We start from the raw sequence: 12,328 nt of genomic DNA on the forward strand, positions 1-12,328 counted from the left end.
TGGTCAAATACCTCAGCCACCCTAGTCATAGACTATTTTGTCTGCTACCACAAGTGGTACTGGAGCACCAAGTCTGGGACCAAAAGGCTTCTCAATAGCTTTCCCCCCCAAGCCATAAGACTCCTGCACAGGTAATCAAATTAATACCATTTTAACTACACATTCATGTACATATTACTTCAATTAGCCCGACTAACCAGTGCCCCCGCATATTGGCTACCTGGACTATTTGCATTGTGTCCCACCACCAAACCCCCTCTTTTATGCTGCTGATACTCTAATTATTGTCATATGTCATTAATAATTACAGGTTGAGACTTTTCTACTATTACATGGGGGACTTTTATTTTACCATTTCCAAAATTCCGTGACACGGAAGTACTTTTTTTGTGCTGCTGACGAGACGCTGATTTGTTGCACTGACAACAACCGGCTAGCTAACTATCTTCTTGAAAAAAAATACACGTTTACATTTTTGCGTGCCATTTTAACTAGCTAGCTAGCCAGCCGAGATCAAAATGACCACTAAAAAGAAGCGGACACCACATTCACAAAACGAGAGATGGGTTGTTGTTGCAGCAGGTAAATTAGGCAACTTTAGCTAGCTAACGTTAGTTTACTCATTTCACTTTCATCTGTGCATAACCTAATATTGTAACAGTAATTGTTATATCTGTGGTATAACAAATATATGTATATCTAACCTGTGGTCTAACGTTCGCTAGTTAACTAAATAGCTAGCTGGCATCTACGTAACGTTAGGTAGTTAACGTTATAGTAGTTTAGACAGAATGTAGCTAAGTTATTGTCATTGCTGGTTCGTCTTTCCAGCTACTACAATGGCAGTTGTTGTTGCATGATCCATCGTAGTCGAGTTAACGCAACTTCACGATAGCTATAAATCCATATTACAGTGATCTAAACTAGAGCTAGATCCATCGTTATCTAACTGGAGCAGCTCTACTTGCAACAAAGTTTCGCGTCCAGCAGTGGTCTGCATCGGTGACAACAGCAGCAGCATGTCGTGTATTTGTGTATTTCTTTGTCCACACAGACTCTGCAGTGGAAACACCAAAGAAAGATGACAGTGACCCTACTTTCATCCGGCTTAGGAACCCTTCAACAGGTAGCTAGTTCGCATCAATAGCACATTTTACACAGAGACACAACCTAAACTACCTATCATTCGAAAAAAACTATGAAAAACTATGAAAGTCAAACGCATTGGGAAAAAAAGCATTCTCAAAAGTGGTAGCTAGCTTTTTCTTTACTCAATCTAGTGGAATTAGCTAGCTATCTATTTGTACTTTTCTAGATGCAGCGTCTTTGTACCTGTTGGGCAGTGGTGATGTGCAGCTGTATGAGGTCAAAGCCTTCAACGAGGACTTCCACTCCTGGTTCATTGGCCAGAGAGTACAGCGAGGTAATTTCCAATCAGATGATAGGTAGTTAAGCTTAACCAGTCTTAATACATGGAGTACATTGTGGTGTTGAAGATTCAAATGTTTTATTTGATTTTGAACAGATGGGAGACTTCTGTATGTCACTCCAATGGATCCCCTCTACCTACTGTTGCCCTACTTGATCAAAGCGGGTGAAGAGGTAAGTAGTGTGTCCAATCAAAAACGCATCTTTTGACCAATGTGCAAAATACTATCTTTATTATGTAGATAATCCTCTAAGAAAACCAATGTCCAAACCTCATGTCTCTTTCATAATCCGTTGAAAACTTCTTGGAGTTTTTACCCTTGTAGTATTGGTCAAAATTAGCACGACTAAATCAATGGAGGCCAGAGGGAAAAGTGGTCATACTGTACATCAGGAAAATAGCACTGTGTCAGCTAGGTTGGATGCTGTGTGAAAATAAAGGCCACCTGACAGGTTGAACTTGACATCTTTCTTTTGAAATCTAGGGGACATAAAACAATATAGAGGTAAAATATATATTGTTTTTGAGACATGACATCAAGTCTTTTCATATTTTAGTATACGCTGTTCATATGAATGCAAATTAGAGGTCGACCAATTAGGATTTTTCAATGCCAATACCGATTATTGGAGGACCAAAAAAAGCCGATATCGATTAATCGGACGATTTTTATATATATATTTGTAATAATGACAATTACAACAATACTGAATGAACACTTTTATTTGAACTTAATATAATACATCAATAAAATACATTTAGTCTCAAATAATTAAATAAACATGTTCAAGTTGGTTGAAATAATGTAAAAACAAAGTGTTGGAGAAGAAAGTAAAAGCGCAATATGTGCCATGTAAAAAAGCTAACGTTTAAGTTCCTTGCTCAGAACATGAGACCATATGAAAGCTGGTGGTCTTCAATATTCCCAGTTAAGAAGTTTTAGGTTGTAGTTATGGGAATTATAGGACTATTTCTATACCATTTGTATTTCATATACCTTTTACTATTGGATGTTCTTATAGGCACTATAGTATTGCCAGCCTAATCTCGGGAGTTGCTAGGCTTGAAGTCATAAACAGCGCTGTGCTTCAAGCATTGCGAAGAGCTGCTGGCAAATTCAGGAAAGTGCTGTTTGAATGAATGCTTACGAGCCTGCTGCTGCCTACCACTGCTCAGTCAGACGCTGTATCAAATATCAAATCATAGACTTAATTATAATATAATAAACACAGAAATATGAGCCTTTGGTCATTAATATGGTCAAATCCGGAAACTCTAGGGGCTCATTTAGAAAACAAAACATTTTTCTTTCAGTGAAATACGGAACCGTTCCGTATTTTATCGAACGGGTGGCATCCCTAAGTCTAAATATTGCTGTTACATTACACAACCTTCAATGTTATATCATAATTATGTAAAATTTAGGAAGAAATTGTCTTTACACAGTTCGCAACGAGCTAGGCAGCCCAAACTGCTGCATGTACCCTGACTCTGCTTGCACTAAATGCAAGAGAAGTGACACAATTTCCCTAGTTAATATTGCCTGCTAAAATTAATTAACTTGTAGATTTAAAAATATATAGTTGTGTATTGATTTTAAGAAAGTCATTGATGTTTATGGTTAGGTACATTGGTGCGACGATTGTGCTTTTTTCGTGAATGTGCTTTTGTTAAATCATCACCCGTTTGGCGAAGTAGGCTGTGATTCGATGATAAATTAACAAGCACCGCATTGATTATATGCAACGCAGGACAAGCTTGGTAAACTAGTAATATCATCAACCATGTGTAGTTAACTAGTGATTATGTTAAGATTAATTCTTTTTTATAAGATAAGTTTTATGCTAGCTAGTAACTTACCTTGGCTCCTGGTTGCATTCGCGTAACAGGTGGTCAGCCTGCCACGCAGTCTCCTTGTGGATTGCAATGTAATCGGCGTTCAAAAATGCTGATTACCGATTAATCACAATTAATCGGCCATCAGTCGACCTCTAATGCAGAGTTCCTGTTCTTTTTAAAAATGTTCAAGCCTTTTACATTTAATTCAGCTCATGTCCTGCAAAAGTTTTGCGACCCATGGAAACAACTTGGAAGACGACGACCACAATGTAAAATCCTGAAAAGTTTTGCAGATAAAGCTACACCTCTCTGTTAACAGAGCTCGGTGCTTATTATCGGATGTATTAGGTTAAGAAATCAGACTTTTTGGACATAATGTTAATGCTATTTCAGAGGAAGATCCCACTGAATGATTCAGAACATGAATTATATTTGTCTTGGTAAAATGTATTTTATAACATAAGGAAATTAAATGTCAACACCAAAGTGCTTTTTCACACACTCTGGGTGGACACCCTAAGGTAAGGCCATAAGACCATACTCACTTTTGAATTGAATTTAATTGGTTTTATTGCATCTTCATCTCTCCCCCTTTATGATCTTTGTCAGTCTTTCTTTCTTTGTGATCTCTCTTGTCCCCCCTTTGTGATTTCATCTATCTCTCTTTGCGATGTCCTGTCCTTCTCTCTTTGTGATGTCATCTCTGTCCTGTGTGATTCCATCTCTGTTCGGTCATTGTGATGACATATCACTCGGTCTTTCTCTCTGCAAGGTCATTTCTGCCCTTTTGTGATGTCATCTGTCTTCTTCTTTTTGTGATTTAATTTCTCTGTGTTCTGCTGTAGGGGAAGTTCCAGCCCGTGGACCAGGTAGTGATGGACGAGGACTTCCCAGCATGCACCAGGCTGCTGAGCTGCACACGCTCCCAGGCCTCCCTGCACCATGTGGCTGAGGAGAAAGGTCAGAGGTCACTGTGTTCAGCAGATATAAACTAATGTTGAAAGTTAATGTGCTCCTCAGAAACAATCAACTATCAATCTCTGAACCCAATAATTATCTTCTCTCTCATACGTCAGTTTGAAGCGCACATGAATGGTTGCTGGATTAAATGTGTATATCAGATCCTCAGAGACTGCAGCACTCTTGTCACATTGTTTCTGGTTTTCTAAGAATGTGCACACAGAATACAAGTGTAATGTGGTGGTCTCAGGTGTTATACATGCTCTTTGTGCTGCTCCTTCAGAGGTGGGCAGTCAGAAGTTTCAGCGCTACAGCCAGGAGAGGACCATGGAATGGTTAAAGAAAAAGGTACACGTTGATCACCGAGCTGCATATGCCCATATCATCCTCTATTGCAGTGGTTTCCAACCTTTTTCAGTTCCTGTACCACCAACTGAATGTTACTCTGTACCACCAACTGAATGTAGCGCTATACCACCAATTGAATGTTACTCTGTACCACCAACTGAATGTTACTCTGTACCACCAACTGAATGTTACTCTTTACCACCAACTGAATGTTACTCTGTGCCACCAACTGAATGTTACTCTGTACCACCAACTGAATGTTACTCTGTGCCACCAACTGAATGTTACTCTGTACCACCAACTGAATGTTACTCTGCCCGGAGGACCCCTGAAGTACCCCCTCATGTGCATTTTACCAGCAGGCCATTGGTCTCATGATTATTTTCTAGTACCCCCTGTGGATAGGCCCAGTACCCCCAGGTGTCCTAGTACCCCCTGTGGATAGGCCCAATAGCCCCAGGTGTCCTAGTACCCCCTGTGGATAGGCCCAGTGCCCCCAGGTGTCCTAGTACCCTCAGGTGTCCTAGTATCCCCTGTGGATAGCCCCAGTACCCCCAGGTGTCCTAGTACCCTCAAGTGTCTTAGTACCCCCTGTGGATAGGCCCAGTATCCTCAGGTGTCCTAGTACCCTCAGGTGTCCTAGTACCCTCAGGTGTCCAGTACCCCCTGTGGATAGGCCCAATACCCCCAGGTGTCCTAGTACCCCCTGTGGATAGGCCCAGTGCCCCCAGGTGTCCTAGTACCCTCAGGTGTCCTAGTATCCCCTGTGGATAGGCCCAGTACCCTCAGGTGTCCTAGTACCCCCTCTGGATAGGCCCAGTACCCTCAGGTGTCCTAGTACCCCCTGTGGATAGGCCCAGTACCCCCAGGGGACCTAGTACCCCCCGTTGATAGGCCCAGTACCCCCAGGTGTCCTAGTACCCCCTGTGGATAGGCCCAGTACCCTCAGGTGTCCTAGTAGCCCCTGTGGATAGACCCAGTGCCCCCAGGTGTCCTAGTACCCCCTGTGGATAGGCCCAGCACCCCCAGGTGTCCTAGTACCTACCCCCTGTGGATAGGCCCAGTACCCTCAGGTGTCCTAGTACCCCCTGTGGATAGGCCCAGCACCCTCAGGGGACCTAGTACCCCCAGGTATTCTAGTCTTAAACTAATCAGTAATCAGGTGTTATGCCAGGTTCCCAGGAGAGGAGTGGGGAATGGTCATGCTGTGGGTTCCCAGGAGAGGAGTGGGGAATGGTCATGCTGTGGGTTCCCAGGAGAGGAGTGGGGAATGGCCAGTAGATGTGACAGCGTTAACTGTGTGTTGGTCTTGCTGTGTCTCTGCTGTTCCAGGCTGAGAGGACAGTGAAGACCCTCAGAAAGAGTAACATCTCAGTGGGAGAGGGAGTAAAGTCCACGACGTATGTCCGAGTCAAGCAGGAGTCAGAGACCCAGGAAGGTGAGTCAAGCCCAGGTCCAGTCTGGTCCAGTACTATATACCTGTGCATGCTCTCCCTGGCCTGCATACATAACATGAACCAGAGGATGGCACCAAACCCCTTGTAGAGATCAGGGGCCTCATTTATAACTTTCATACATTTCACACTAAATATCTGCGTGCGCCATTTCTGAAAAGACTGAGCAAAAATATTTAGATTCTATACTTGGTGCACGCCATGTTTCCTGTTATAAATCACCTGTTATTATGTATCTGTCGTAAAACCCTCCATTCACCATTTATGATGAATATGACGCTGTATAATTTGTAACTATTGGCATTAGGCCACAGCATAAAAAATATGAATTGTTGTTCAATATTTAGTTTGTCAGTAGAATATTGTTTTTCTATGTCCTGTCTTGGTATAGGGGCGGCAGGGTAACCTAGTGGTTAGAGCGTTGGACTAGTAACCGGAAGGTTGCATGTTCAAACCCCTGAGCTGACAAGGTACAAATCTGTCGTTCTGCCCCTGAACAGGCAGTTAACCCACTGTTCCTAGGCCGTCATTGAAAATAAGAATTTGTTCTTAACTGACTTGCCTAGTTAAATAAAGGTAAATAAAAAAAAAGAGTCTCTGAGATGAAATAGGCTATGATGTCATGCTCATATCACACAGCAATACTGTAGCCTACCCATACTGTCAAATATTTTACGTAAGCTACCGGTCTATTTACTGTGTTGGCAGACTGTTTGAGTCTTTAGCAGTAATTTCTGCTGTGGGGAATGGCTTGTGTCAGTTTGTGAACGAGAAAACAACAGCAACTTGTTGTGGACCTGTCAGTAGAACATTTAGATTCAGCAATGTTCTCCATCCACTCTTCCACCAACCTAAACATGATGGACGGCACGCAAATTCTGAGACATTGTCTAGGGCCGGCTAATCAAAATAAAATGTATTTACAGTACTTGCAGTAGTATACATAGGCCTACTTCAATGTTAAATTTGACTGTATTATAAAATGTGCTCTCTATGGGATTGAAAACTTGAACTCCTATTTATAGCCTATTTATTTCCTCGGCTACTAGGTTAAATGACATGTGCATGGTCGTTTGTTGTATGGCTTCTTCGGGAATATAAACCCATCACGGCCAAAAAAGGTGAATCATTTATTCTCCAATGGTTATGAAAATAAACTAAATAGGATGAATATTCGTATGTCTATCTTAAATTCTACAGATATTTTTCTCACTAACGGCAAATGGCTGAATTCTTGTTCATATGTTTTCCTGTTTTATTTATGAACAAGCTTTTCATAATTTCCTCCATTTGCACAAAATACTTACTTCCCAGCTTGCAATACAATATCTCAACCACTAGCAGAGATGTGTACTCATAGTCTATAGTTTGCGGAGAGGTGAGCATATTCTCTCGTCAACTAAATTGACGTGAGAATGCCAACTTTTGCATGAACTGGCGCATGCACATTTTGGGCTGTATTTTGTACATATTCCCAAGGACCCTAGCTACGCCCCAGGACCTAGCTTCGCCCCAGGACCTAGCTACGCCCCAGGGCCTAGCTACACCCCAGGACCTAGCTACACCCCGGGACCTAGCTACGCCCCAGGACCTAGCTACGCCCCAGGACCTAGCTACGCCCCAGGACCTAGATACGCCCCAGGACCTAGTTACGCCCCAGGACCTAGATACGCCCCAGGACCTAGCTACGCCCCGGGACCTAGCTACGCTCCGGGACCTAGCTACGCTCCGGGACCTAGCTACGCCCCAGGACCTAGCTACGCCCCAGGACCTAGATACGCCGCAGGACCTAGCTATGCCCCAGGACCTAGATACGCCCCAGGACCTAGCTACGCCCTAGGACCTAGCCATGCCCCAGGACCTAGATACGCCCCAGGACATAGATATGCCCCAGGACCTAGATATGCCCCAGGACCTAGATACGCCTCAGGACATAGATACGCCCCAGGACCTAGCTACGCCCTAGGACCTAGCCATGCCCCAGTACCTAGCTACGCCCCAGGACCTAGATACTCCCCAGGACCTAGCTACGCCCCAGGACCTAGGTATGCCCCAGGACCTAGCTACGCTCCAGGACCTAGTTACGCCCCAGGACCTAGCTACGCCCTAGGACCTAGCTACGCCCTAGGACCTAGCTACGCCCCAGGACCTAGATACGCCCCAGGACCTAGCTACGCCCTAGGACCTAGCCATGCCCCAGGACCTAGCTACGCCCCAGGACCTAGATACACCCCAGGACCTAGCTACGCCCCAGGACCTAGATATGCCCCAGGACCTAGATATGCCCCAGGACCTAGCTACGCCCCAGGACCTAGCTACGCCCCAGGACCTAGGTACGCCCCAGGACCTAGCTACGCCCCAGGACCTAGCTACGCCCCAGGACCTAGCTACGCCCCAGGACCTAGCTACGCCCCAGGACCTAGCTACGCCCCAGGACCTAGCTACGCCCCAGGACCTAGCTACGCCCTAGGACCTAGCCATGCCCCAGGACCTAGCTACGCCCCAGGACCTAGTTACGCCCCAGGACATAGATACGCCCTAGGACATAGATACGCCCCAGGACCTAGCTACGCCCCAGGACCTAGCTACGCCCTAGGACCTAGCCATGCCCCAGGACCTAGCTACGCCCCAGGACCTAGTTACGCCCCAGGACCTAGCTACGCCCTAGGACCTAGCTACGCTCCAGGACCTAGCTATGCCCCAGGACCTAGCTATGCCCCAGGACCTAGCTACGCCCAGGACCTAGCTACGCCCCAGGACCTAGCTACGCCCCAGGACCTAGATACGCCCCAGGACCTAGCTACGCCCTAGGACCTAGCCATGCCCCAGGACCTAGCTACGCCCCAGGACCTAGCTACGCCCCAGGACCTAGCTACGCCCCAGGACCTAGATACGCCCCAGGACATAGCTACGCCCCAGGACATAGATACGCCCCAGGACCTAGCTACGCCCCAGGACGTAGCTACGCCCTAGGACCTAGCCATGCCCCAGGACCTAGCTACGCCCCAGGACCTAGATACTCCCCAGGACCTAGATACTCCCCAGGACCTAGCTACGCCCCAGGACCTAGGTATGCCCCAGGACCTAGCTACGCCCCAGGACCTAGCTACGCCCCAGGACCTAGCTACGCCCCATGACCTAGCTACGCCCCAGGACCTAGCTACGCCCCAGGACCTATCTTACGCTCCAGGACCTCGCTACGCCCTAGGACCTAGTTATGCCCCAGGACCTAGCTACGCCCCAGGACCTAGCTACGCTCCAGGACCTAGCCACGCCCCAGGACCTAGCCATACCCCAGGACCTAGCACAGCAGATTTAGCCAATTCCTGTTTTACATTGAGTTTCACACAAGCTCAGATTGTAAACCCAGTGTTCTGTGATATCAATAGGAAGGTTATAATTGTGTAATGAAGTGTATAAAGTGATGCTGTGGTATTAACACCCTCACGCCCTCTATTCATAATCACACAGAGGACTACCTGCGGTATGCCCATGGCCTGATATCTGAGTACATCAGTGAAGACCTGAGCAAAGCCCTCCTCAAGCATCTCCAGTATGTACACACATGGACTATACTTAGTTTTTATGTATTCATGTTAAAAGCACAATCTAGAATTACATTTTCATGTAGCTTCATTGTAACTGCCACTGAGTCATTTTTATTTAATGGAAACCGCCCCCAAAACTGCAGATGAGTGGGCGGTTTGAGGCCGTCCCCACAGAATTCAAAGAACTCGCTGACAGTTCTTTTCAAAACACATCCCACACAGTGCAGAGCCCAGGGCAGCACTTTGACTGGAAATGTACTGGTGATTCAAGTGCCAGATTGTGATATTAAGACCATACTGAAGGTATCACATTAAGCAGTATTGTTAGTGTGTAACAGTTTGATGGTGAGTCAGTAATCCTTCAGTTTCCTCCTGACAGGTTACCTGAGCTCTCAAGTCCTAAAGAGGTGGAGCCTCCCTCAAAGGTATTTTCTCCAGCTTCATTTTGAATTTGTGTCGTCACACTGTAGTTATATTTGTTTTCAGTATATTTGTTCCAAGTTATGTGTTTATTTATTTGGTCAAATTTTTTGAATTTTTTTCAATTTACTGCTTGCTTTTAGATATTGCAGCACCAGTGGCTTTTCAACTGTGTTCTATTGACATTCACCTGATGGTTGCAGTGTAGCAGTAGATTAGTGTGTTTTTATTCCTGTTTCACGTGTGTTGGTGGGTTTGCGGTAGTCATGGTATCTTGCATGTCCCTGGCGTGTCTGTGCCGTGTGTCTGGGATGTGATGGTTGGTGTTCTGAGTGGAAAGTACGGCTAACTGTGTAAGTGCCGTGTTCGGTCGGCAGAAGCGGAAACTGACTGACAAACCATTGGAGGCAGGAGAGGACTACACCAAATTCAACAGCTCCGATTTCTCCCGCAAAGTGAGTGAGATTAGGGGCAGTCTGCACAAAGGGACCAAGGAGAGAAATGGGGGGGATCTTGCAGGCATTTTTTTCTCTAATAGTTTTATAGGTAGTGATAGGTTTCCCGTACCTTACTACATCTCATGTCTTTTTGGTTTTATAGTCATGCCTACATCATACATATACGTTTACAGGGCTCTGAAGTGCAACCATTTTGGTCACATATGCGCCTAAATCTTTAGCTGCGTGACATTCAATTTTGATTTAGGAGCACCATCTAGAAGAAAAAACAATCGTTCCCAAAAGTAATGATTAGGCTTCGCTGTACCGCTGTTTCCCGGTGCCCTGGAGAAACAAGCGTCTATAGCCCAAACCATTCAAAAGTTGTGACCATGTCCATTAGCAGGCTGCATTTTACATTCATAAACCATGTCGCGGGTCGTTAGCACCTTGATCAGTGACGTTACCTCATTAGCTAGCTAGTTAACAACCTGGACCTGGTAACTTTAACAGTATATCCAGACGTGGGGGCAGGAAAAGGAAAAGGCATAGCTTCTTCAGGTGATCAATGATCATAGCAATGATTGAATGACAGATTTGCATGACCTCATCATAAACCTGATGTTCTTAAACAGACAGTGTACAGTTGTCTATGTAATGCATCTCAGTAGGAAACAGTAGAAACCTAATTTTTCACAACTCTTTTTCATTTCAATGACAGGTATTTGTGTAAATATTTTAGCTAAACTAATTTACAGTGTTTCGTATTAGTTTCTAGGGAACAACATGTGCTTCAGCAGAAGCTATAATTTACATAGACTGTATATCAATCAATAAAAACGTTTTCTGGGGCTGCTAAATTTAATGTGGCGCTCCTAACTTTAAATTGGGAGCAGCAGTGCTATCAACGAAAATGTATTTTAGAGCCCTGTATATAAATGTTTTTTAGAGCCCTGTATATAAATGTTTTTTAGAGCCCTGTATATAAATGTTTTTTAGAGCCCTGTATATAAATGTATTTTAGAGCCCTGTATATAAATGTATTTTAGAGCCCTGTAAATAAATGTATTTTACAGCCCTGTATATAATTTTCTGTCAAGCTAAACCAGTCTACGTGATTGCAGTTTAAAGCAATGCAGTGCAGAGGCCTACAAGTAACCTCTGTCTGGAAATGAGTCACGCTGATATGTAATAACGTTTCAGCCGTCTTCACTCAAGGCGGATGAGCAATGCTATTGACTCTTCTCTCGTCCTCCAGCCGCCCAAGAAGATGAGTGCTGCACAGAAGACCCTGGCCAAGGTGGACAAAACAGGCATGAAGAGCATGTCTGCCTTCTTCAGCCCCAAGGGCAAGGCAGAGAAAAAATGAATGTTAGAATGATACAGCAGTTTGTGTGTCTGTCGGTGTGCGTGTATACAGTGTGTGTGTCTGTCTGTCGGTTGGTGTGTGTCTACAGTGTGTGTTTCTGTCGGTCTCTCTGTGTGTCTAGTGTCTGTGTGTCTACAGTGTGTGTTTCTGTTGGTGTGCGTGTATACAGTGTGTGTGTGTCTGTCTGTCGGTTGGTGTGTGTATGTCGGTCGGTCGGTTTCTAGTGTGTGTGTGTGTGTGTCTGTCGTTGTGTCTACAGTGTGTGTGCACGCACACATGTGCTTTTGGTAATAAAGAAAATAACTATTTTTGTCCCCTTTTATGTCCTTGAAAAGGGTTGAATCTCCAAACAATAGGGATGATGCAGGAAACTCATCTGGAGCGAAGTGCATTGAGAGGCAGGGGACAAAGCCTAAGATAATGAATAGTTACTATTCTTTCAAGGTTGGAGTATATGATGGTACATGTTCAAACTTGCAGCTCCCACTCTTTTCTTTACAGAGTGCTCAGATTACTGTAGATCC

The 12,328-nt window shown here is 44.9% G+C and overlaps 1 protein-coding gene across 1 annotated transcript; it reads left to right on the top strand.

Moving 5' to 3' along the window:
• Positions 1 to 386: 386 nt before the first annotated feature.
• On the top strand, positions 387 to 12,112 carry rnaseh2b (ribonuclease H2, subunit B). The gene is made up of 11 exons (XM_035749416.2): positions 387 to 582; positions 1,055 to 1,126; positions 1,316 to 1,423; positions 1,526 to 1,602; positions 4,114 to 4,228; positions 4,512 to 4,576; positions 5,909 to 6,014; positions 9,502 to 9,583; positions 9,958 to 10,003; positions 10,376 to 10,453; positions 11,694 to 12,112. The coding sequence occupies exons 1-11, from the start codon at positions 519 to 521 to the stop codon at positions 11,802 to 11,804; spliced, it is 924 nt and encodes a 307-aa protein (XP_035605309.1). The 5' UTR covers positions 387 to 518; the 3' UTR covers positions 11,805 to 12,112.
• The last annotated feature ends 216 nt before the right edge of the window (positions 12,113 to 12,328 follow it).

This window comes from Oncorhynchus keta, chromosome 34, assembly GCF_023373465.1.
Source record: "Oncorhynchus keta strain PuntledgeMale-10-30-2019 chromosome 34, Oket_V2, whole genome shotgun sequence".
Lineage (NCBI taxonomy): Eukaryota > Metazoa > Chordata > Actinopteri > Salmoniformes > Salmonidae > Oncorhynchus > Oncorhynchus keta.

Bases quoted from the DNA above. Each gene is read 5' to 3' on its own strand.
- rnaseh2b (XM_035749416.2), top strand. From the start codon at position 519: ATGACCACTAAAAAGAAGCGGACACCACATTCACAAAACGAGAGATGG. The intron at 6,015-9,501 runs GTGAGTCAAGCC...ATAATCACACAG, and splicing joins GGAGTCAGAGACCCAGGAAG to AGGACTACCTGCGGTATGCC. The intron at 10,454-11,693 runs GTGAGTGAGATT...CTCGTCCTCCAG, and splicing joins GCTCCGATTTCTCCCGCAAA to CCGCCCAAGAAGATGAGTGC.